This window comes from Gossypium hirsutum, chromosome A11, assembly GCF_007990345.1.
Source record: "Gossypium hirsutum isolate 1008001.06 chromosome A11, Gossypium_hirsutum_v2.1, whole genome shotgun sequence".
NCBI classification, from domain to species: domain Eukaryota; kingdom Viridiplantae; phylum Streptophyta; class Magnoliopsida; order Malvales; family Malvaceae; genus Gossypium; species Gossypium hirsutum.
The window spans coordinates 123,829,023-123,853,206 of record NC_053434.1 but is presented as its reverse complement, the minus strand read 5'-3'; the positions used below and the strand labels follow the sequence as shown (position 1 = coordinate 123,853,206).

At 33.6% G+C, this 24,184-nt stretch overlaps 4 protein-coding genes across 5 annotated transcripts; 3 read left to right on the top strand and 1 right to left on the bottom strand.

Annotated features, from left to right (window-relative positions):
• The first annotated feature begins 497 nt into the window (after positions 1-497).
• Positions 498-3,039, top strand: LOC121209549 (ABC transporter G family member 20). Its single transcript, XM_041080348.1, has one exon. The coding sequence runs from the start codon at positions 667-669 to the stop codon at positions 2,878-2,880; it is 2,214 nt and encodes a 737-aa protein (XP_040936282.1). The 5' UTR covers positions 498-666; the 3' UTR covers positions 2,881-3,039.
• A 1,712-nt stretch (positions 3,040-4,751) lies between these two features.
• On the bottom strand, positions 4,752-10,205 carry LOC121210129 (two-component response regulator-like APRR7). The gene is made up of 10 exons (XM_041082247.1): positions 9,952-10,205; positions 9,584-9,649; positions 9,037-9,504; positions 8,363-8,524; positions 8,112-8,245; positions 7,582-7,746; positions 6,654-6,837; positions 6,043-6,501; positions 5,173-5,894; positions 4,752-5,092 (listed from the first exon to the last, which is right to left on the bottom strand). The coding sequence occupies exons 3-10, from the start codon at positions 9,314-9,316 to the stop codon at positions 4,973-4,975; spliced, it is 2,226 nt and encodes a 741-aa protein (XP_040938181.1). The 5' UTR covers positions 9,317-9,504; positions 9,584-9,649; positions 9,952-10,205; the 3' UTR covers positions 4,752-4,972.
• A 4,287-nt stretch (positions 10,206-14,492) lies between these two features.
• Positions 14,493-17,662, top strand: LOC107898817 (60S ribosomal protein L4). The gene is made up of 2 exons (XM_016824370.2): positions 14,493-15,758; positions 17,228-17,662. The coding sequence occupies exons 1-2, from the start codon at positions 14,652-14,654 to the stop codon at positions 17,339-17,341; spliced, it is 1,221 nt and encodes a 406-aa protein (XP_016679859.2). The 5' UTR covers positions 14,493-14,651; the 3' UTR covers positions 17,342-17,662.
• A 1,044-nt stretch (positions 17,663-18,706) lies between these two features.
• Positions 18,707-23,560, top strand: LOC107898816 (nuclear transcription factor Y subunit B-8). 2 transcript variants are annotated; one of them, XM_016824369.2, is made up of 7 exons: positions 18,707-18,791; positions 18,996-19,226; positions 20,037-20,166; positions 20,956-20,961; positions 21,057-21,131; positions 21,230-21,280; positions 23,151-23,560. In XM_016824369.2, exons 2-7 carry the CDS (start codon positions 19,006-19,008, stop codon positions 23,184-23,186), a joined length of 519 nt encoding a protein of 172 aa, XP_016679858.2. In that variant the 5' UTR covers positions 18,707-18,791; positions 18,996-19,005; the 3' UTR covers positions 23,187-23,560. The 2 variants fall into 2 exon arrangements, with proteins under 2 accessions (XP_016679858.2, XP_016679857.2); XM_016824368.2 differs by having other exon boundaries at positions 18,707-18,877.
• Positions 23,561-24,184: the final 624 nt, after the last annotated feature.

Below are 24,184 nucleotides of genomic sequence, written 5' to 3'. Positions count from 1 at the left end.
AATTAGGTTATTTTGGTATCTAAGTTAGCAATTAGAATTTTTGGTCCCTGAATTTGAAAAATAGAAAATTTTGATGATGTGGCAGTTTGAGTTTGTGCTACATCATCACTTGAAAATTAAAAAAATTATATAAATTTCCAAGTAATAATATAATCTTAGAGTGTCACATATAGTATTCTAATAATTGAACCAATGGTGGAACTGATTAGACTATTGGCTCCCAATTCTATCATTTTGATTGATTCAACTATTAGACTAGCAATAAATAAATAAAAATTTAAAAAATAAAAAAATATTAAACCGGTTTAACAATTGGTTTTTATCTTAACTTTTAATTTTTATCAATTTCGAATAATTTTCGATTCAATTAGTTTAACTCCTTTATTTAGACCTGCACGGTTTTCAATATAATCGGTCCGACCAATCAATCTAGTCATTCAAAAAATACTAATCACATCATCAAATCTTGACGAAATTTAAGTATCAAATTAGATAATAAAAATATAAGTATCAAAACAAACCTAGTTTCCAAGTTCAAGGACCAAAAATTATATTATCCCTTTTTTTTTCTTGCACTTCCTCACTCATTTTTCTTATTATAAACCCTTCCCATTTGAGATTTTCCAGGGAACCAAGCAACCCAAACCTTGAAAGTTTTACTTTACTATGTCATTCGTCGGAGGTTCAATGAAGTTACCGGCGAAGTCAGTTACCGGCGACGACGGTCACCCATTATTCACCAATTCCAAACAAACAGAACTCCAAAAATACCCCAAAAAGCCTACCGTTTCTCCGACGTTAGCTGAGCTATTAATGCATGTCGACGACGCCCAAAATTCTCCCGTCGATCATCGAGCTGTCGAGATCGGTTACGGCTGTAGTTCACTCCCATCGTCAAATCCTTTCTTTCTTTGTTTCAATAACTTGACTTACAGTGTTAAAGTTCGTAAGAAGCTGGGATCGATCCCATTTTGTGGGAAAAACAGTGATGAGACTGAATCTAATGGGATTAATACCAAGATTTTATTGAATGAAATCTCTGGTGAAGCTCATGAAGGTGAAATAATGGCAGTTCTTGGTGCTAGTGGCTCTGGTAAATCCACTTTAATTGATGCATTAGCTAATCGTATTGCTAAAGATAGCTTAAAAGGGACATTAACGTTGAACGGCGAAGTATTGGAATCAAAGCTTTTGAGGGTTATATCGGCTTATGTTATGCAAGATGATCTTCTTTTCCCGATGCTCACCGTCGAAGAGACGTTGATGTTTTCAGCCGAGTTCCGATTACCTCGGTCGCTTTCGAAATCGAAAAAGAAAGCTAGAGTTCAAGCTTTGATTGATCAATTAGGGTTGAGAAGTGCGGCGAAAACGGTGATCGGAGATGAAGGACATCGAGGTGTTTCCGGTGGGGAGCGACGTCGGGTTTCGATTGGGATCGATATAATCCATGATCCCATTGTTTTGTTTTTGGATGAACCAACTTCGGGTTTGGACTCTACGAGTGCGTTCATGGTAGTTAAGGTCTTGCAACGGATTGCGCAGAGTGGGAGTATTGTGATTATGTCAATACATCAACCGAGTTATCGAATTTTGAGCTTGCTTGATCGGTTGATTTTCCTTTCACATGGGAACACGGTTTTTGCAGGCTCGCCGGGGATGCTTCCATCATTTTTTGCGGAATTCGGACATCCGATACCAGAGAATGAAAACAAGACGGAATTTGCTCTCGATTTGATTCGGGAACTCGAAGAAACACCGGGTGGAACTAAAAGCTTAGTTGAATTTAACAAATCATGGCAAGCTAGAAAGAATCAAAGAAATGGATCCTTGATGAGATCAAATCTTTCACTCAAAGATGCAATAAGTGCAAGTATTTCGAAAGGAAAGTTAGTTTCCGGTGCAACCAACGATTTGAACCCAACCGCTTCGGTGCCAATTTTCGCAAATCCGCTTTGGATCGAGATGATGGTTATTGCCAAACGATCGATGAAGAACTCGAGAAGAATGCCTGAATTGTTCGGGATTCGATTAGGCGCGGTTGTCATTACCGGGATCATCTTAGCCACCATGTTTTGGAAGCTAGACAATTCACCGAAAGGCATCCAAGAACGTTTAGGTTTCTTCGCTTTTGCCATGTCAACAACGTTCTACACTTGCGCCGAAGCAATCCCGGTTTTCCTCCAAGAACGATATATTTTCATGAGAGAAACAGCTTACAATGCTTATCGTCGATCATCGTATGTATTAGCTCACTCGCTAATCTCTATCCCATCTCTAGTTATCCTCTCGATGGCCTTCGCCGCAATAACCTTTTGGGCGGTCGGACTCGCTGGTGGCCTTTCCGGGTTTTTCTTCTTCTTCCTAACCATCTTCGCCTCCTTTTGGGCCGGAAGCTCGTTCGTAACATTCCTTTCCGGCATCGTCTCCCATGTCATGTTAGGCTTCACTGTTGTTGTCGCCGTCTTAGCCTACTTCCTCCTATTCAGTGGATTCTTCATTTCTCGTAACCGAATACCCTTATACTGGATCTGGTTCCATTACATCTCTCTAGTTAAATACCCTTACGAAGCTGTTCTTCAGAACGAGTTCGATGACCCGATGAAATGCTTCGTCCGAGGCGTTCAAATGTTCGACAACACACCACTCGGGGAGGTGCCGTTGTCTGTGAAACTGAAGCTATTGCAAAGCATGAGCGGCGTGTTGGGCGTCAACATCACCGGGTCGACCTGCGTGACTACCGGAAAAGATCTTTTGGTACAACAAGGTATTACCGATATAAACAAATGGAATTGTTTATGGATCATCATTGCATGGGGATTTCTTTTCAGAATTTTGTTTTATTTTACTTTGTTGCTTGGGAGCAAGAACAAGAGAAAATAAAATTAAAAATTATTATTATTCAAAAAAAAAAAGTGAGATGAAAATGTTGTGGTTGGCTTCTTTAGAGCTCAAAGTTTATCAATATTTGTCTAATTTCAGTGAATATTTGTGAAGAATTTCATATTTGACTAATGAATTATCATGAGTAATATTGGATTATATTATTCAAGTTCTTTATTTTTGCTAAAATATTTATATTGCACGCCAATTAAATTTTAGATTATTTGTAATTTCAATGATTTTTTTAAGACATTTTTTAAATTTTGATATATTATTGTAAGTGCTTGAAATTGATAATAAAATAATAGCAATTGACTTTGAAATAGAACATTTAATCAGGCTAACATATAAGGTCGATTAATTATCTCGAATTTTATTTCTGAGTTAAAGAGTTTTAAAATTAAAATTTAATCAAACTGGAAACTGAGAAAGAGATAGGCAGGAGGGGCTGGACCCAAAAAATTGAAAAAATATAATTGTTACCCTTTAACATGTTAAAATTATAAATTAATAGTGATAAATTTTAATTTAATCTTTTAAAATTCTAAAAATTTTATAAAATTTATAACTTAATTCTAAGCCCAAAAAATTAAAAAATTATTTTTTCTAACTTAAGGCTTCGGATCAATTACGTATATGTCTACATACATGCATCGAACAAAACTAAACTAAAACGGGGCTATTCGGTACCAGTCATACCGGCTTGTCCATCCCATTTCAGTCTATGTTTAAGCTTTATTCGACCAACACCACCTTATACTGATACGTACCAACCTGTATGATTGGTAGAAAATTAAAATATTTTAAATTAAATATTAATTTTTTATGTTAATTACTTTTTATAATCACATTTAAAAATAAAAAAATATATATTCATTTAATTAAGTTATTAAATTTTATTTAATAATTTTAAAATATAAATAAATTTACATATATTGAAATATATTTGTATGTATGTAGAAAAAACATTAACATAAATAAATTTTTTTTTAAAAAAAAGTACACCAAAACACATAAATATAGGCACATAGCAATAATAGAACAGATACTGAGTACCTTAAACTTCATAGTATATAATCAACACAACAGAACATGAAGATGATTAAAAAAGTTATCAAAGCAAACTGCAGTGTATTTAGATACATAATAGAAATATATTGGCATGTATATATAACATATATGAAAATATTTAAAAAAAATAGATAAACCTGAAACGGTATACCAAAACACACAAATATCAGCATGTAATAATATCATCACAAAAACGATACTATCTACTGGTTTGATACCAACCACCTTAAACTCCATACAATATAAGCAACAAAACAGAACATGATTAAAATGGTTATCAAAGCAAAGCTGTAGTGTTTAACTATGTTTTCGTCAAATCCAGTAGACGACACGAAATGGGTGATATATATATGAAAATACTTTTAGAAAGATATTGATATACTCAAAACAATACACCGAAACACAAATACTGGTACGTAACAATACCAGAACAAAAACAATATTATCCACTTGTTCGATACAAACTACCTTAAACTCGATAGGATAGAACCAACAGAACAGAACATGATTAAAGAGGTTATCAAGCATGCTATAGTTTCTAATGATGTTTAGATTAAATCCAGTAGATGACATGAAATGGGTAACATATATGAAAATATTTTTAAAATATTAATAAATCGGAAATGATACACCAAAACACACAAATATCGTAACAATACTAGAACAAAAACGATACTATCTACCGGTTTGATGCTGACTACTTTAAACTCCATACAATATAACCAACAAAACAGAACATGATTAAAAAGGTTATCGAAGCAAGCAGTAGTGTTTAATTATGTTTCATCAATCCAATAGAGGACACAAAATGGATAATTATTATAGAAGTTTTTCTACCTTCTTTCAGTTCCCCTTTAAGGCACGTTCTTTAAAGCTTATAACACTAAATATAACAATAAAAATGGAGTTCATCAAATCTTTTTAACATTCCCAAATAATATTACAACAAGGTATCTTATCAGAGGAGTGGATCAAATCTTGTTACCTTATCAGCTGGACTCTTCTAGTGTTTTCCTCTTTGCTATTTGTCGGATGAATTGGCTTCAGATAAGGGGTCATTGGTGTTCACAGTTTGTCGTACGAATTGCCCTCGGATACGAGGTCGTTGTTGTGCTAACCTTTTCCTGCTTTGATATCGGACCTGGAAAAAAAAAAGGCAAAATGTTGAGAAGAATTTACTCTGAATCTCAGAAATTATGCCAACAGGTTGACATTGGATACCTCCTTCCGGAAGCATCGATCTTTTCGCTTCTGTCGAAATTTGGTCAATGCAGCTTCCCGACGTGCAGATTTGCTTTGGTCTACGTTGCTTCCACTACCACTCCCACTCCCTGCCCCACTTGCATCACCACTTCCACCGCTTCCACTTTTTCCAGCTATTCCATTATCGCTTTCTATGTTTGTCCCTACAGTATCAGCTATGGTGCTACTTCCATGTGGCCCATTGCTTGAGTGGTTACTACCCGAGTTACTTCCATTGACACTGTAGTTGCCAGCATTTCCTTCAACAGGAACAGGCCCACCCAACACATTGGATGACCCGCAATGGGGAGCGTCTGCAGCCATTTTTTTCAAAGATAATGTGTCATGATCAGTTGCCTGCTGATGCTGTGGGCAGTCTTGCATATCAAGTTCTTGGTGAGTCAGTCTAGGCTGTTTAAGTCCAGCTTTAGTAGTTATACCATCAGCTTTGTCTAATATGGGTTTCCGAGCAGCATTTAAAAGGTCATTTTTCATAGGCTGGAAGGCAGACGATGGATGTCCCGATCTGAATGCGGATGATGAAGCTGACTTATTCTTCAAAACAGCTGGCTTGGCAAAAGCATTATCAGTTGTAGAGGCCATATCGATGTTATTGCTACCAACATTTGAGCATTGATTGGGAAGGTCATTAACCAAAGGAGATTGAACATCGCATACTGATCCTTTCTTGTCAGTTCTAACTTACTATCACGTGCAGATGAGCTTCCGGTATTGACACGAAACCTTATCCGATGCTATTACCTGCAGGCAATAGACATTACAATCAAAACCATTCAGGATTCCACAAATCTATTCAATTACTCGATTTCTTATGCATTAACCCATGTTAATACCTTGAGAAGGCCGAAGAGTTCGAACGCCTCAAAACATTTCGCTCATCCCTCAACATGGCCTCAGTGTCTTCAGCTCCTCTAAGTCTTTTAAACCCAAGTTCAGCAGAAGGCAGTACTTCTTTAGAATCATCAGTGGTTTTATCATTGCCATCTGAGATCTTGGAAATCCTGTTTGAAGCCTCATACTCTGTACTTTCCTTCTTAAGATCATTAGTTTTAGAGGTGATGCCGGTTTGATGAGCAGCTTCAGAATTTAGTTCGCCAGATAAGCTTTTTGTATTGAGATCCAGCTGCCTTTTATCAATTGGTTCATTCAATTTATTGAAGCTCATCTCAAGTAGGTTAATTTGTTTCGCTCCAATTATTTTGATTGGGACCTCAACTGGGTGCTCTCGTTGTAAATCTACACTTCCTGCCATGCGTATATCCAGGCCTTTACCCATTGCAACATTATCTGCAGTAAAAAGGTAAAAGAGATTACAAGATGAATTGACAGGCATTACAGTATACCGTTAAAGGAAGATAAGTAAAAAAAGGAACTAAAAGATGAAAGATATTGATCAGCAAGCTGTACTTTAAGCTACACGTCTAAAAGTTTGTGTTTACCAAGCTGTTCATCTAATTCTTGGCACCCTCTAGCTGCAGTTTTTGGCACCCCTTTGTTCCCAGATGCTTCTGCATTTGAATGGATAACTTGAGCACATGTACTATCAGGGCACTCAGCAACTCGATCCTGAGGTGAGACTGGACGGGGGCTTTCGATTTCTGCTGCTTGTTTCGTCCAAGAACTCTGCAAAAGGAGAATCCGTTGATAGGTTCCAGTATTTGTAACAACTTTCATAAACTTCTAATCCCATGGTCTGAGAGAAATTCAATTCAACCATCAAAGATGACAACATTCGAGGTAAAAGTGCAAATACCATCAGATAATGTAACCAATGATTTGAAATGGATACAATAGACTCATGCAGACTGACATAATATGTTTGGATTAAGGCTCTGATGAACTAGAGCAAAACAATTCAGTTCTGGAACCTTTTAAATGGATTCCAAGGTTGCATTCTGCCAAACTGCCACTGAATCTTGATTAGAACTACATAACTACTCAGATATATATATGAAACCTTCTAGGACAGTTAAAATATATTCAAATATTTTGACAAGAGACTAAACAGTTACTTTTTGTTCCGAGCCTATACGTCATTCCCTAAGCAAATGAAAGCAAAGGTAGAGCTGATTGTAAGTCAAGAATTTATACTGGCAGATTAGAACTAATTTTATACTTTTTTACATTGGGTATTAATGATTATGCTAGAATTTAAGTTAAAGCCATCTGGGTTAAAAATAAAAACTTCTAACATTGTAAATCAATGCATACAGAGAAAATAATATGCTTTCGATGCAGTATGTCATAATCAAATGCAAAAGTAACAAATTCAGAAATCAAGTTGCAAATTAGCTTATACGCTCTTAAGGCCTCACTACTAGATACTAACCTCGTAAAAAATACAGCAACTTAAGAACAGATTTATACCTGAGTGCCACTCCCATCATCACTACCATCCCCAACATTTAGACCGATATTCTCATTATCTTCCTCGTCGTTGCTGCCACTGTTGTCAGAATTCTCAACACTTTCTGATTTCTCTGATTTTTGAGTTCGCGTTCCACTCTCACTTCCACTACCACTACCACTAGACTGAAGGAGAAGAAATCAACCATTTGGCTATATATACGTATATTAAAACATAAAATGTGATCCAATTCTTTTCTTTTCTTATCTTATTTTTTATGTTTTTTTCCCTTTGGAAATGAATGGATGAAGTAAAATACCATGATAACGAAGTTGTATAGAATTTCCTCTAATCAATACCGGCCCTATAACGCTACCTTCTTCATACAACTGAAAATTAAACTGGTGGATATGCTTTTAGTTTCAAATGTTTTATCTATTTTCTTGAAACTGATGGAGCAGGAACAACAAGAAAGCTTGCTACTACAGAGGTTTCTAATCTCTGCTTATCATAGGGAATCTAAATCTGAAGTAGGAAGTTAACAACTCACACTATGGCATCTCCTCCAAACATGCTGCCAAAGGTTCTTAAGCTCATTCTTTCGAATAGGCTTCACTAAAAAGTCAACTGCACCTTTTGACAAACACTTAAAGACTATACCAATTGAATCATGAGATGACATCACTGCACACAGATCTCATAAAACAGTAGTTAAAAGTATGTATTCAAGATCTCAACTTTGAAAACAAGAATAAGAAATGTTAGAACAGTAAAAAAGGAAGAAGAGAGTCGACAACTTACTGATCACAGGAACATTTTTATGTGTTTTGTGGCTCATAATCTTGCTCAAAAGAAAAATGCCAGAAAAGCAGGGCATAAACACCTCAGTCAATACAAGATCAATATGATTGGTCAAGTCTTCTAGTATTTTCCATGCTTGCAGTCCACTTGCAGCTTCAATAACTGGGAATACAGAGTGTAATTCACTAGATAATTCAAAAGCAAAGCATTCTATGATAGAATAGCATGCCAACCCAGGGGTAAATATATCTCAATATGTAAAGAAAAGAAGAGGAGAGGAATCAAACATGAAATAACTAAAAAGAGATGAATAGGTATCGTAAAACTTTACCATGAAAATAAAACCAAGTATAATGATGTTAAGAATAGACAACATTTACAATAAGAGAAAGTCAGGCTGCAAGTGCTATTGCAAGTTGGACTAGGCTTTCTCAACAGGCAAAAACAAGTAGCAAATATTTTAAACTCTACATAGAGAGGCTAATTATCAAATCACTTTCGCCGCATAAAGGGTGAAAGTAAGAGAAGTTTAATCATTATTGAGAGTAACCTCCAAAGCTTCAAAATTTATTCCAAGTCTGAGACACAAATTTACAGTTTGTACCTCTTCAGCCATAAAGGAGGAGAAGAAAATTGTTCAGTGTTACAATCTAAGAAAGCCTCAAGCCACTAACCTTCGTATCTGCAATTGCGCAAAAGTGCAGCAACAACATGGCGAGTGGAATCATCATTTTCTACAAGCAGAACCTTAATTGATGCCTGATGCAGAAACCTCTCCCAACAGCCCGATGCACTTTGAGGCTGTTGCTGTTGTATCTGGAGCACAGCAGGGGTCCGAACAACCCCGGTATGACAATCTTTAACATTTTGCGCAATCTCAACTTTCAGGTCATCTCCTTCTAGCGTCCGAAGTTCCTCAGCCACAACTCCATTTGTATTTCTCATTTCCATCATATAGCTGACGGTTTACCTCTCGTAACCCTTTGTCACAATAGCCATCAACAATCATCTAGACACTTACCTGTAAACCAGACTAGAAAAGACTGATAGCAATAAGGACAGAACAACATAGGATAAATCAAAATCCTTCTTCAATTCGCAAATTAAATAGTACGTAGCTTCGTCTTCAAGAAGCCAAACCTCTGCAAATACAAACAATTAAATCTAAAAGTTAAACAAATCACTTGGGAGCTCCCAAACAGTAAAAGTTAAACAAATCACCACAGCAAAATATAACGCCTTCTAATCTTCAGGAACCAACTCCATACTACCTAAGCTGCTTTCACCCTGTAGACAAAAACAGAGCATATCAAAATAATCCACCAAAACCTGACCACAAACAATTCAAACGAAACAAGTTTAATTTCTAGGTCAAAATCCTAATATCAAGCACCTAAATTCAACACCTAAAGCTAAATCCAGGCTTTTCCAGTACTAACCTAGACCTCAATCAATAAGATCTAAACAATTATTAGTAAAGTACCAAATCGAAAATTTTGATAATTCGACAGCATCACTACTTAGCTCTTCAAATATTGAATCAACTAAAACAAAATCATTCAAATCTCATATAAAACTAAAGAACTTACAGGTGCTAGAAATAAATATAGTCCTCACCAAAAGCTTCACTAACCACCATTATTAAGCTCGATCGAACACAGATTTAGATAACAAAATTCAACATTACACAAAAATTAAACCAAAAAAACAAAAATTTAAACCATAATTTTTATATTAAAATGAGAATTTTCAGTTAATACCAAAAAAAAAAAATTAATTCGCTATTTATTTTGTCTTAAATAAATTGACAGCCTGAGAAACAGAGCGACTGGATAATTTGCCCGACCTTTTGTTTAGGAGATTCTGGATATATATTAAAGATGAGACCAATAGATGCTGACGTGGATAAAGGGGCGGTGCCGAACTTTCCGGAAACTCCACGTGGGATTGAGATATTTCCACGTGGCTACAAATTTTGGGCCGCATGGGATTGCTGAGCTGGACAAAATCTAAAGCTGGGAGCTCGACTGTGTTTTTAGTATCTCTCGACGATCTTTGGAGATCTCGTGTGCGACACGTGGGGGTAACGTCCGTCAAGGGAGACATTGGATTTGTTGGGTTTAAATCTGCTAATCGTCCCTATAGTCTTCTAAAATTTAAATTTTAGTCCTTATCTATATTTTTTATTTAAAAATCTTAGTCTCTCAGTTAGGGCTAGTTTGGCAATGCTTTTAAAAAGTACTTTTGAAAAGTACTGTAGAAAAGTGCTTTTGAGAAGTGCTTTGGAAAATTTTAAGTGTTTGATATTGCTGACAAAAAGTGCTTTTGAAAAGTAAAATGTCCATTTTAGACATGATATTATAAAGTAACAAATATGAATTTAAATAATGTTCAAATTAGTTAATATTATGATATTTTAGTAAAAATATAAAAAAATAATTTATTATAACTTATTGTTAATATTTTAATATATAATATTAATTTTAAATATTTCTAAGTAATTAATATTAATTATTTATTAAATTTAATTAGAATATATAAACTATATTTAAATATTTAAATATAATAATTAAATATTTGTAATTAGATATTGACACAATTGTATTATTTTAAAAATATTTTTTATTTTTAATTAATGCTTTTAACACATTTGTAAAACTCATATTAAATAACCAAGAAAGAGAACACAAAATAATAGCATCAAACACATTTTAAGTCAAAAATTAAGGTTAAAAAGGTAAAATAATAGCCAGAAGTGCTTTTTGGCCGAAAAAGTTAAAATTTACTGCTTTTTCATCTCTAAAAAAGCTCATCCCAAAAGTTAAAAAAGTTGCCCCAATGATATGTGTTTTTCATTACTTTTAAGAGAAAAGCACTTTTTTTAGAAAAAATTTCATCCCAAAAGCAATGGAGAACACACCCTTAGAATGAGTGGTTTTGGTCCTTATTCTTTACAACTACATGAACAATTACAAAAATTATTTTAAAAATGAAAAGTTTTTTGGTATTTTCAATAAAAGATATAAAAATTTGCAAAAATTTAAAAAGTATTTAAATTTTTAAAATAAAAATATTTTTAAAAAATATTTTAAATTTTAAAAAATATAATAAAATTATATAAACTTTCAAAAATTAAAAAAAATGTGTTAATAGTAATAAGTTCTCTCTAATTTTTAAGCTATTTGTTTGATCTATATTACTCAACTTGAACAGTTTTTTATTTTAAATTAATTAAATAAAATTTTTAAAAATTTTTATTTTCACTTTATTTTAAAAATTATTTAAAATGAATTTTTGGGAAAAATTTTTATTTTAAAATTGGTATAAAGATAAATTTACTCCCTAAGGTTTATTCATTTTGTTATTTTAGTTCTTATTTTTTGGGGGGTTATTTTGGCCTACAACCTTTAAATTTTAGTCAAATTGCTTGTTTTTAGACAGAAAATTTGGCTGAATAGTTAAAATTTTAATGGTTTTAACATGGTAGTTCATGTGACATTTCACGTATATTTTATTGCTAACATGGATAAATTATATTTCATTGCTAACATGGATAAATTTTCTAAAAGTTTTATGAAATTTTATGAAACTTGTTGATTTTTTAATATATATATATTTTAATTTTTTTATGAATTATTCATGACTGCCATGTGAGTGGTCAAATCAAAACTTAATAGTTCAGTCATTTTTCCATCTAAAAGTAAGCAATTTGACTAGATTTTAAATGTTGAGTGTCAAAATGACTCAAAAAAAAAGAATAATGGTCAAAATGATAAAAAATAGTAAATGTTAAGAGCTAAATTTATTATTATGCCTTTTAAATTTTTAAGAGTTTTTTAAATTTCACAGATTTTTATATCTTTTATTAAAAATAGGAAAACCAAAAATTTAAAACTTTTTTTGAACTGTTTATGTATTTTAAAGAATAATGGTCAAATTGATAAAAAAAATCCCTAAATACTAAGGGTTAAAAGAGTTGTTTTGCCTTGTTTATAACAGCCAAGTCACCAATTTTAACTTCAAAATTGGCGGAGGACCAAGATTTTCAAATTAGAAAAAAGTTTAAGGACTTAATGTCTCAAAAGTAAAGTATAGGAACTAAATTTAAACTTTCAGAACAGTACAAGGACCTTTCGCACAGTTAAACCGATTTGTTGTTATACAATTGTAAAGCCTTCGTCACGGCGTTAAGTTCTTAAGTGAAATGACGATACTAGCCTTGTATTGGAACATGACGAAAGCATCCGCAACTTGTCATGGTCGTGGACTGATATTAGGGAAAATATCTTAGGTGAACAATTTTGATTATATAAACAGTTAATTGCACTAAACATCCCTAAACTATTACCATTATTTTAAACTAGTTTTTAAAATTTAAAACATTCTAATTACATCCTTAATCTATTAATGTTATATCAATAAAGTCCTTAAGTTGCTAAAATCATTAATTTAACCATTAAATAAAATGTTAAATCTTATGTGACATAGTTTAAAACAAATTTTTTTAAAAAATATGAATATTAATCTTTGAGGTTTTTAAAGCTTCTACAAAAACTATTGTTTACTTTTTTTATCTATTTTAATTTATTTTTAGTTTTTAATTGTAAAAATTATGCACAATATTTTGTTTTTCTTTAAAAAATTTATTTATGTTTTTTTTATATTTTCGTAAATTTATACAATTGAATTTGTTTGATTTTCTTACTCTATTTAAGTGAAAAAAAAACACTAAAAACTTTTCCTTTTTAGCTTTCTTTGTGTCCTTTGCTTCTTTTTCTCTGTTGTGTTCAATGATGGTGTAGGCTTCCAAGTTAGTTATTGCCGACCTTTTCTCTCATCCGACTAATCCTCTCTTCCTTCTTTCTCCTTATTCATTCACCGCACCTTCTTTCTTTTTAGTTTGTAAATATATTTTCTGGGCATACATGTTGTCTTCGTGGATTGTGATAGATAGATGTTGGTGCCTACCGTCACTAAACCTCCACTGACAACCCACAATTTCTCTTGGAAAGTATAATGGTCATTGATACTTAAATGGTGACTCTTGGCCGGCTTCTTGATCTGCTTATGTTCTGAGAGCATTTAGGAATAATAAGTGGTTTCGTGAGTCAATTGGACTCATATTTGCTTAATCTTTATGTGTGAGAAATAACTATCTCCTATTTTCAGCAAAATTTGAGCTCAATTAGCATTAATCTCCATGGAAAAATTCATAAAAGATTGAAGAAAACCATAAAATAAATGGGGAAAATAGATTAAAGATGATTCCCCAAAAACTTTGCTTGCACAACTGATCATCAATGTGGGTTTAAACATTGACGATCGGTCGCAACACGATTCCAGGTTAATGACAATGCATCTTTTACCTAGAAAGCCTCCTATTGCCTAAGCATCCCCTTCGATGCCGTTGAATGTGCGGTTTGGTTACTATTGCTGTTGGTGAAATCAAATCAATATGAAATGAAGCTTTCAGAGAGTCTTTTTGCATCCTAAGTAAATGAGTTTATCTCCGATAAGTCTATTTTCTGCGAGTTTAGCTTTGAAATAAATGATAACGAGTCACTTTCTATTATCACATGTCGGAAACCTAAGTTAATAGCAAATTGTAGCCCGTGCATCACCTTAATGCCTCTGACACAAAGATGGAACAAATACAATAGTTGTTTCTCCAGCAATAACCTAAGATTTGGCCCTATTTATCTCGAATAATCACTCCTAAGCATGAATGTTTGTTTCCAGGGACAAAACTTGTATCTACATTAACATTGACATAAAAACACAATAATTTAACTTTTTTCCATGTTTAAAGGATATCAAATTAAATGTCCAAAAAGTATCGCTATTTAAAATTTTACATATATATTCAAAAATTAAGTGTTCACATGTCAAATAGACCGATATGATAATTTATATATTTTTATATAAATTATTACGAAATTAATATCTATTTAAAATTACTTAATATGGAATGATAAATTAAATAAATTATTTTCATCATTAAACTTCAATTATAGAGGAAAAAAAAGATTAGATGGGCTGAATCTTCAATCATTGGGTATATTGGTTAGGCTGCCCATATTGACATATTCATGACCCATAAAGTTAAACTCTGTTCCGAAAAGCCCATTTCTTTGTAGAAGAGAATAATTTACATATCCAAACAACCCGAAACCCTACCATATTTACTTAACACCTGCAGACTTCCCAAAAACCCTAGCTGCTCAGTGCTCACATTTTCTCGCATTTTATTTAATTTTCTGGTCTGCCCTCAAAGCCCAAAACGCTAACAATGGCAGCCGCCGCCGCCCGTCCTCTGGTTTCGGTGCAAACCATAGAGTCCGATATGGCTACCGACGCTACACCTACTGTTCCTCTCGCTGATGTCATGAAAGCCTCGATCCGACCAGACATTGTCATCTTCGTCCACGATAACATTTCCAAGAACAGCCGCCAGCCTTACGCTGTCTCCAAGCGTGCTGGTCACCAGACCTCAGCTGAATCGTGGGGAACTGGGCGTGCCGTCTCCCGTATCCCGCGTGTTCCTGGTGGTGGTACTCACCGTGCTGGCCAAGGTGCTTTTGGGAACATGTGTCGTGGAGGCCGTATGTTTGCTCCTACTAAGATCTGGCGCCGTTGGCACCGGAAGATCAATGTTAACCAGAAGAGGTACGCCGTTGCCTCGGCAATCGCCGCTTCTGCTGTTCCTTCACTCGTGATGGCACGTGGTCACCGTATCGAGTCTGTTCCGGAGATGCCTCTGGTCATATCGGATGCTGCGGAGAGTGTGGAAAAGACCTCGGCTGCAATTAAGGTTTTGAAACAGGTCGGAGCATATCCGGATGTGGAAAAGGCTAAGGACAGCCAAGGGATCCGACCCGGAAAAGGGAAAATGAGGAACCGTAGGTACATTTCTCGTAAAGGTCCTTTGATTGTTTACGGAACTGAAGGGGCAAAGCTTGTTAAAGCCTTCCGTAACATCCCTGGAGTCGAGGTTGCCAATGTGGAGAGGCTCAATCTGTTGAAACTCGCTCCTGGTGGACACCTTGGACGGTTCATTATTTGGACCAAATCAGCTTACGAGAAACTTGACTCGATTTATGGGTCATTTGAGAAGCCTTCTGAGAAGAAGAAGGGGTACATTTTACCTCGTTCTAAGATGGTGAATGCTGATCTTGGTAGGATCATTAACTCCGACGAGGTTCAGTCGGTTGTTAAGCCGATTAAGAAGGAGATCAAGAGGGCACCTTTGAAGAAGAATCCACTCAAGAACTTGAATGCTATGCTGAAGTTGAACCCTTACGCAAAGACTGCTAGAAGGATGTCTCTTTTGGCTGAGGCACAGCGTGTTAAGGCCAAGAAGGAGAAGCTTGACAAGAAGAGGAAGCCTATATCTAAGGTATATAGACTCCTAATGATGATATTTGCAACTTTTCTGTGGTTTAGGTTGATGCATTATAGTACATTTCAATGGATTTATGTGCGCTTTAGTTAATGTTTTGTTTATTGAACTTGATTGTGATGTATATGATTAATGATTCTTAATTCTTTGATTGATTGCTTTACTATACAATATGCAGCTGTTGTTAGTTGTTACTGCTACATGGCTTAGTGTCATGCTTCTATGCTTGTCATATGGTACATAATATATCTTTCATGCATTTGGGTGTTGGTATTTATATGATTATTCTATATTATATATGATATCAAGTTGCCTCTTTCTCCATGTTTGTGCTATTTGCTTATTTGACTTGAACCATTTAGTTTAAGTCTCATGCTAGATGAGGCTTATGCATTGATTTTTCCCACTTATGTTGAGCTTCACTGTGGGCTTGAAATGAGTTATAATGGTACCCATTGATTCTCTTTCTCTTACTTGATTCATATGTCCTTGTGTCATCTCTTTATCCATCTTTATCATTTAAGGTGAATTTGGCAAGACAATATAAGTGGGAGTAGTCTTAGTCTGTTCTGTTGGTTTACTTAAGCCATTTTGTTTAGTTATATGCTAGATGAGTATTATGCACTGATTTTTCCACCTTAACTTGAGCATGAGTTAGGGTTCTAAATGAATTACAATGGTATCCTTTCGTTTTCTTTCTTTTGTTCAAGCATATAGTTTATGTCATATACTAGATTAGTATGCATTGATTTTTACACCTTATGTTAAGCTTGACTTTGGCCTCGAAATGAGGTATAATGCCACCCATTGGTTCTCTTTCTCTTAATTGATTCATATGTCCTTGTGTCATCTCTTTCTCCGTCTTTATCATTTTCTGTGAATTTGGTAAGATAATTCAAGTGGGTGGAGCTTTAGATTGTACTTTTTGTTCACTTGACTTAAGACTTTTCGTTTAGTCAAATGCCAGATGAGTATCATGCATTGATTTTTCCACCTTCTCTTCAGTTTTTACTTCGGACTTGAAATGAATCATTCTGGCACCTGTTGGTTCTTTTTCTCTTAATTCTCATGACCTCCGGTCATCTCTTTCTCCATATTTATCATATGATGTGATTTTGGCAAGATAATGGAAGTGGGAAGAGTCTTAGTTTGTGCTAATCGTTTACTTGACTCGAGCCATTTCCTTTTTGCACCTTACGTTGAGCATGAGTTAAGGTTCAAAGTGAATTACAATGGCACCCTTTTGTTACTTTCTCCTGTTCGACTCATTTTGGTGGTATTCAATTTATGAAGTCAGAATTGCATTCTCAGGCAGGATTGATGTTTTCCCAATCTCTTATTCGGCATACCATTGTGTTCTCTGTTAATCTTCGAGAAAATACTTGCTGTGAACAATTCTATCTCACATATTGATATATTAAGTTAGTTTATCGACTCCATTCATCTTTCCTTTTGCCTTGTTTCAGGAGGAAGCAACCGCAATCAAGTCAGCTGGCAAAGCATGGTATCAAACTATGATCTCCGACAGCGATTACACAGAGTTCGAGAACTTCTCCAAGTGGTTGGGTGTGTCGCAGTAAATTTTAGTTTCTGCGGAGTGGTTGTATCAGTTTTGTTTTCGGTGTTTTTGACATTTTTATTTCATTTGATGATGTTTGGAGTTTTGGAAGTAAAATTAGTGGAATGGCATGGACCCTATTTCTCTTTTCATTTAGCCATCTCCACCATGTTTTCACTCTTTATGATTAGGGGAATAGTTTCAATGAAAATGAGAACTAGCATTGAAATAGTTTACAAGACTGGTTGGTCAGATTATTATATTTATGTTATTGAAATGTTGCTTTGCAGTGTTTTATCCATTACTTGGACTGTTTCCTAAATAAAGTTTTTTCTTCTTTTTATATTTTGAGATTGAAAGGCATGTGTTATGGTCTTGATTCAATATGATCATGTTTATGGGTCAAAGAATCAAGCTGTCTAGGCCCGTTCAAATGTTGTGATTCATTATTCAAATAATAATAAAATTTTATTTTTCTTTGATTTAATTATAAAAATATAAATAATAATATAATTTCTTATATATTTCTACTTTAGAATCTTGTTGATATTAAATTACATATAAATTTTAGAGAACACATATTTAGAAGTTAGAGCAAGACCATACATATAAAATAATACATATAATACAATGAATTTAATTTGGTAATTTATTGTTTTGAAAAAAAACTTAAAATAGTTTTTTGTATTATTTTGATCAAATAATTTTTTGTTATTTTCTATAAGGAAAAAAATTACAAAGAAAACACAACGGTAGATGCAGAAGTACGACTTATGTGTAGGTGGAGTCAAAAAATTTTTTGGGACGGAATTAAATTATGCATTTTGTCATTTTAATAGTTTTATTTTTATAATTTTTAAAGGATTAAATTAAATTTTATCATTTTGAAGGTCAAATTCTGTCATTATTAATTTAAACTTTTATAGATTATATTTAACGAAAAAAATTTCATTTTAGGTGCCTCGATCCACCCATCTGTTTAAGCAATTAGATTTTTAAAATTTGACAATTAGATTTGTTTTAATACCAATATTTTTTATCCTTTTTGGTATTAAAATTTGACAACAAGTATTTTCATTTCAATCGAGAAATTTAATTATGTAAAATTAGAGTGATATAATACTTTGAAATTATATTACATCTTATTTAAATTTTAAATTTTTTTTTTTAACTTTTAATGTCTCAAACAATGACGTGGACGTGACACAATCTTCCACTGTCAAATCAAAGTTGAAGAATCAAACGAGAAAAACTGCCAACTTAAAGTACCAAAATGGCAAAAAAAGTACATATGCCAAAATGAATTTAATTCCAACGTTCAAGGACCAAAAACGAAATTAACCCAAAGTAGAAAAACAAATAAAAAGGGGAATACCCAACGAACGGTGTTGATAAAACTCATTATCTCATCTCAGTCGTCTCCTCTTTCCTCTTTTCTCCAGCGTTCGATCCCCTCTCTTTCTTCCCCTCAAGTAATCCAATCCCCATCTCTCCCGCCCTTTTTTTTTCCTTTTTATTTTTATATAAAATATATATTTCAATTTTCATTTCTACTAAGGTAATTTGGAATTTCCCTGTTTCATTTCATCCTTAGATCTCTATTTAGGGTTCAGGGTTCAAGGATTTTTGAATTTATTTTTTCATCATGATTGTCGGTGATTTGCTGTTTTTGTTAGGGTTTTGTCCATGGCGGAAGCACCGGCACCGGCGAGTCCCGGCGGAGGAAGCCACGAGAGTGGCGAGCAGAGCCCGAGATCGAATGTGCGAGAACAGGATCGGTTTCTACCTATAGCTAATATCAGCCGTATTATGAAGAAGGCTCTTCCTGCTAACGGCAAGATCGCTAAAGATGCTAAGGAGACTGTACAAGAGTGCGTTTCTGAGTTTATCAGCTTCATCACTAGCGAGTACGGTTTTTGATTTACTTTTTTTTTCTTTATTTGTTAAAAATATGCATCAGTCCTTGTACTTTGGTAAAATTTCAAATTGAGTCCTCTTTTTTTTTATTTGAAAATTCTAGTTCAATCATTGTGACTGTCAAATATGCTTTTAAAATTGGCTTGAATGCTTAAACGTGTTGATGACAAATTTTGATAGAATATATTAACAGTGTCTATGCTTGGACTAGGTTTTTTGAATTGAAAATAGAAAATTTAATTTTTGAATATTGCACTTAAATTCAAGTACGGTAACTGATTTTCAATTTGTTTCATTTGCTGTTTTAGCTGAATCTGTGAGGTCTATATACGAAATTTATGTCTAATTGGGTTATTGGTAAAGGTTTAATTCAAAAATATGCACCAGTCCTTGAACTTACGTAAAATTTAAGATTTAATTAAAAAAAAAATCAAATTGAATCCTCTTATTTGAAAATTCTAGTTCAATAATTGTCACTGTCAAAATTTGTTTGCTATCAAATATGCTTACTATTTTATAATGATAAGCTTCTAAAATTGTTCTAAATTCTTGACTGTATTGATGACAAAATTTGATAGTGAATATTAACCATGTCTATGCTTGGACTAGGATTTTTAAATTGAAAAAAAAGTAAGAGAATGTAATTTTTAAACATTGCACGAAATTTCAAGTAAAAGAACTGATGGCTTATTTTGATATTCTTTTTTCAATTTGTTTTATCTACTGTTTTAGCTTAATTTATTAGGTCTATATATGAAATTTATGTTTAATTGGGGAATTGTTCATGAATTGATCTACAGAGCTAGTGATAAGTGTCAGAGAGAGAAGAGGAAGACTATTAATGGGGATGATCTGCTCTGGGCTATGGCGACTTTAGGGTTTGAGGATTACATTGATCCGCTTAAGATTTACCTTTCCCGATACAGAGAGGTAAATATCTCCAAGCTCTTTCTTTCTCAATTCTTCATTATGGTTCTTCCTTTGGTTGCTAACAAAGAGAACTTAAAAAGAAAAAGGATTGGTAAATTCAGGATCTTACCTTTTGTGACTTTCATCCAAGGCAAATGAAAAAGATAGAATTGGGGGGGGGGATTTAATAATCTTGTATTGAAAATGCTTAAATTAAATTATTAATTTTTCAAAAGGACTAAAATTATCATTTTTTCATCTAATCAAAGGTTAAAAATGCCTAAATTGAATCTTTTAATTTTGGGGAGGTGCTAAAAAGCAAATTGCGCATTTAGCCAAGCGGGGCCAAGGCCCCTGCCTGCTCCCCGTTGGGCGATGCCCCTGGCTATTATCCTATATGCCGGAGTCTGACACTGTTGAATAACTTCACAAATGAGTTTGCCACTTGCCTATTTAACTAATTGTGTTACTTGGATAATGTGATTGGGTTTCCGTATTTATAGTTTAATGGGCATTTGAATGTGACAATCAGATACAGAATACATCTGTCCGTTGAACTTTGTTTTAGACCTGAAAGGGTTATTGTCCTATATGGTAATAGCCTATATGAAATATTGGTAAAGAAATTTGTCTTATGGATGGTAAAATATGTGAGATGTCAAAGGTTGTTCTTTTACATGTGATTTCTCTGCAACAAATGGGTTTAAATACTTTGGTATTCTATGCTTATTGCCAATTTTTAATAAACTGACTGATTGTTTTCTTTTTGGTCTTCCTGGTGTTTGTTTTGGGTCTACCGGCACATTGCAGATGGAGGTGAGTTAAGGCTATCTACAATTTGTGTTGCAATTAGTCTTTCACTTGTATTCTCCAAGCTACCTTTTTGATATGGCTTTGTTTGCAAATGTCAGGGTGATGCTAAGGGCTCAGCTAAAGGTGGAGACGCGTCTGCTAAGAAGGATGTCCAACCAGGCCCAAATGGCCAGGTGGATTATACTGTTTTTATTACTCTTGAATTCATTTTCGTTTTAGTTCTCTTGCATTCATCTTATTCTCTGATCTTCCGTTTAAATAATTTATGCAGCTTGTTCATCAAGGTTCATTCTCACAAGGTGTTAATTATGGGAATTCTCAAGTAATTTTCTCTCTCTTTCTCTCTCTCTTGCTGTGCATTATGTAAAATTTCAAATTGTCAATACATAAACACACTAAAGAATCCTTGCAAATATTTCTCTGCCTTCATAAGGTGCTTTGATTATGGTTACCTTACCTCTTTAATTAAGGTTACACCATCGAATCCTTGCATTTTTCTCTCTGCTTTTTTTGCATGCTGTTGCCACTAGGGGTGTAAATGAGACATTGGTACTTGCAAGCTACTTAAGTTTGATTTGAAAAAAAAATTGAATTTGATCCGGTAATTATCGAGTTGAGCTCGAGCTATCGATTGAGCCGAATTCGAGCTTAATAATACTTGATTCGAACGGCTTGCAAACCTTATTGAGTTTTCCATATTTTTATATTATTAATTACATTATTGCCCTAAGCTTAATTATGGAGCTAAGCTCGAGCTTGAGTACAAAAATTATTAAATTGGCTTAATCGAACTCAAACTCAAGTAGCTCAATTATATCTTGAGCCGAACTTGAGCTTAAAAATAGATGTTTGATTGAGCTCGAGCCGAGTATCGAACTCTGAAGTTCGAGGTCAAGCTTGACAATATTCAAGCTTGGCTCGGCTTGATTACGCCCCTAATTGGCAACAATATTTTTTCTTCTAGTTAGTCTAAAGGGCTGTACTATCTTATATTATCTTATAAAGAAGATAGAATATGCCCTATGCCGTCTTTAATAACATTTAAAAGTATACTTGGGGTTAAATATTTTGTTTTACTTGAAAGTGATAATCACCATGAAAAGGATGTAGCAAATTTGGCCTATTTTAGCCTTAAATGAAATGAAGTCTAAGCTAGTCATGGTCCCATATGTGATCCATGCAACTTGTTTCCTAGTGACCAATTTCAGTGCTTGGCATCTTGACCTCAAAATGTGAAATCCATTTCTCCTTTTCTTCTTCTATTTGAAAAAAAAAAGAACTACAATTTTTTTCATTCATCTTCTAAAACCGTTGGTATGTGTTTCATATATATATACACTTATATACTACTTATATAAAGTACCAAATTGAGTTGGTGTCACAAGTTAATCAAACACCAACTCAGGTAAAAATTTTAAAAACAGCAAAATTTATTATAAGGGTATATACCTTTTAATAAATTTAGAAAATTTTAAAAAATTTAAATAACTAAAACTACAACCTTAAAATATATCTCAAAATGGACAGAGTAGTTAAGCTTGAAGATTTAAGATTCATTGGGTGTGGATTTAATCTTTGATGCTGATTTATGTATCTTTTATATAATTTTTTGCGTAAATATACATTTTGGTACTTGAACTTGGTTTCGGGGTTCAAATTGATATCTAAGGTTTTTTTTTTTTTCCAATTAGGTACTTGAATTTGTTTTTAAGGTTCAATTTGTTACCTAAAGTTTATTTTGGTCCAATTAGATACCTAAACTTGGCTTCTTGGTTCAAATTCGTAGCTGAATTTGGCTTTTTGGTCCAAATTAGTACTTAGTTATTTGAACTAATTTCAACTATGAAGCCAAGTTCAGCTGCTAATTTGAATAAAAAAACCTTTTAAGTACCAATTTGAACCTTGAAGTCAAGTTCAGGTACCAAAATATATATTTACCCTAATTTTTTTCTTTTCCTACAATGAGTGTTACATAATCTGGTATATATAATATGCTTATGTATATGGATGGAACTCCTTTCCTATTGCTTGTGCTTTTTTTCCCTCTTCCATCATTTTCCTCTATCGAGTTCCCCACTGGCTCGTAGTTGCTATGATGATACTGCATTTATCCTTTTGCTCGGTAATCTTTAAATATGAAACAGCACATGTTTTTTGTTGGTTCTGATATCCCAATACTTCTATTATCGTAGGCCCATCTGATGCTTCCGATGCAAGGCACTGATTAGTGATCACTGATCACTGATCACTGATCACCGTTCTTCTGCAAATTCCATTATCTATATCCAGTAATTATCGTGTTTCGGCTCACAACAAATAGTTTCTAGGCATCCATCTGATATGGAGGACCGACATCATGGATTGTATGCATACTCTTTATCTTGTAAGCTATTATTTTCTAGTAATATTTGTCTTTATCAGATGTTCTTTGGAATAGATTCATTTTTTGTTTTCAAAGAATTGTGTAAATCTTGTGAGATTATTATCGTAGGTTTAACGACGTCGTCTAGGTAAACCTGTTTGTGCTACTTATGTTCATCCTATTTTTATATGGCTTGGAACGATTTAAAGTCCAATTGTTGAGTCAAAATGACTTTATCTATTTGATTGTTGATTTCTATATTTAAGTTTATTACCTGTTAATTAAGACTGATGTTATTTGAACCGGACTAAACCAATCGGTTGGAACGGGATTTGGTTGAGATAATTGGTTTTGAGAAAATCATTAAATCGATTAATCTAGGAACCGGTGTGAATTAGTTTTACTGGGTAAAAAACCGTTGAATTGTAGTTTTTTAAAATAATTTTTAATAATTAAATTTTAATGACCTGTTTAATCAAATTGGACGGGTCGGTTGAACCGGCAAAATTAAGTTGAACTAATTGAATTAAAAATGTGACCATGGCTAACTCAGATTTTAATGGGACGTCAACAATTTGGATTCAAATCATGTAGGACTCAGAATAGAATACATTAATTGTCTTTATTTGTTTTTGTTAACATAAATAGTTAATTCTTTTTGAAATTATTCTCGTTTGCTCATTTTCGTATGGTGCATGAATTAATTTTTCTTATTTTATTTTGAGAGGGACTAAATTGATCGTGAGCCTATAGTACAATGATCTATTGGACATTTATTCTTATATCAAAATGGTAAATAATACAATGTTTCTACTTTCTAAGTAAGGCCAAAATACAAAATGAGTAAACATTAAACTAAATATA

Bases quoted from the DNA above. Each gene is read 5' to 3' on its own strand.
- LOC121209549 (XM_041080348.1), top strand. From the start codon at position 667: ATGTCATTCGTCGGAGGTTCAATGAAGTTACCGGCGAAGTCAGTTACC.
- LOC121210129 (XM_041082247.1), bottom strand. From the start codon at position 9,316: ATGATGGAAATGAGAAATACAAATGGAGTTGTGGCTGAGGAACTTCGG. The intron at 8,525-9,036 runs GTTAGTGGCTTG...CTGTATTCCCAG, and splicing joins GCGCAATTGCAGATACGAAG to TTATTGAAGCTGCAAGTGGA. The intron at 6,838-7,581 runs GTATAAATCTGT...CTCCTTTTGCAG, and splicing joins ATGATGGGAGTGGCACTCAG to AGTTCTTGGACGAAACAAGC.
- LOC107898817 (XM_016824370.2), top strand. From the start codon at position 14,652: ATGGCAGCCGCCGCCGCCCGTCCTCTGGTTTCGGTGCAAACCATAGAG. The intron at 15,759-17,227 runs GTATATAGACTC...GCCTTGTTTCAG, and splicing joins AGAGGAAGCCTATATCTAAG to GAGGAAGCAACCGCAATCAA.
- LOC107898816 (XM_016824369.2), top strand. From the start codon at position 19,006: ATGGCGGAAGCACCGGCACCGGCGAGTCCCGGCGGAGGAAGCCACGAG. The intron at 21,132-21,229 runs GTGGATTATACT...TAATTTATGCAG, and splicing joins AACCAGGCCCAAATGGCCAG to CTTGTTCATCAAGGTTCATT. The intron at 21,281-23,150 runs GTAATTTTCTCT...CTATTATCGTAG, and splicing joins TTAATTATGGGAATTCTCAA to GCCCATCTGATGCTTCCGAT.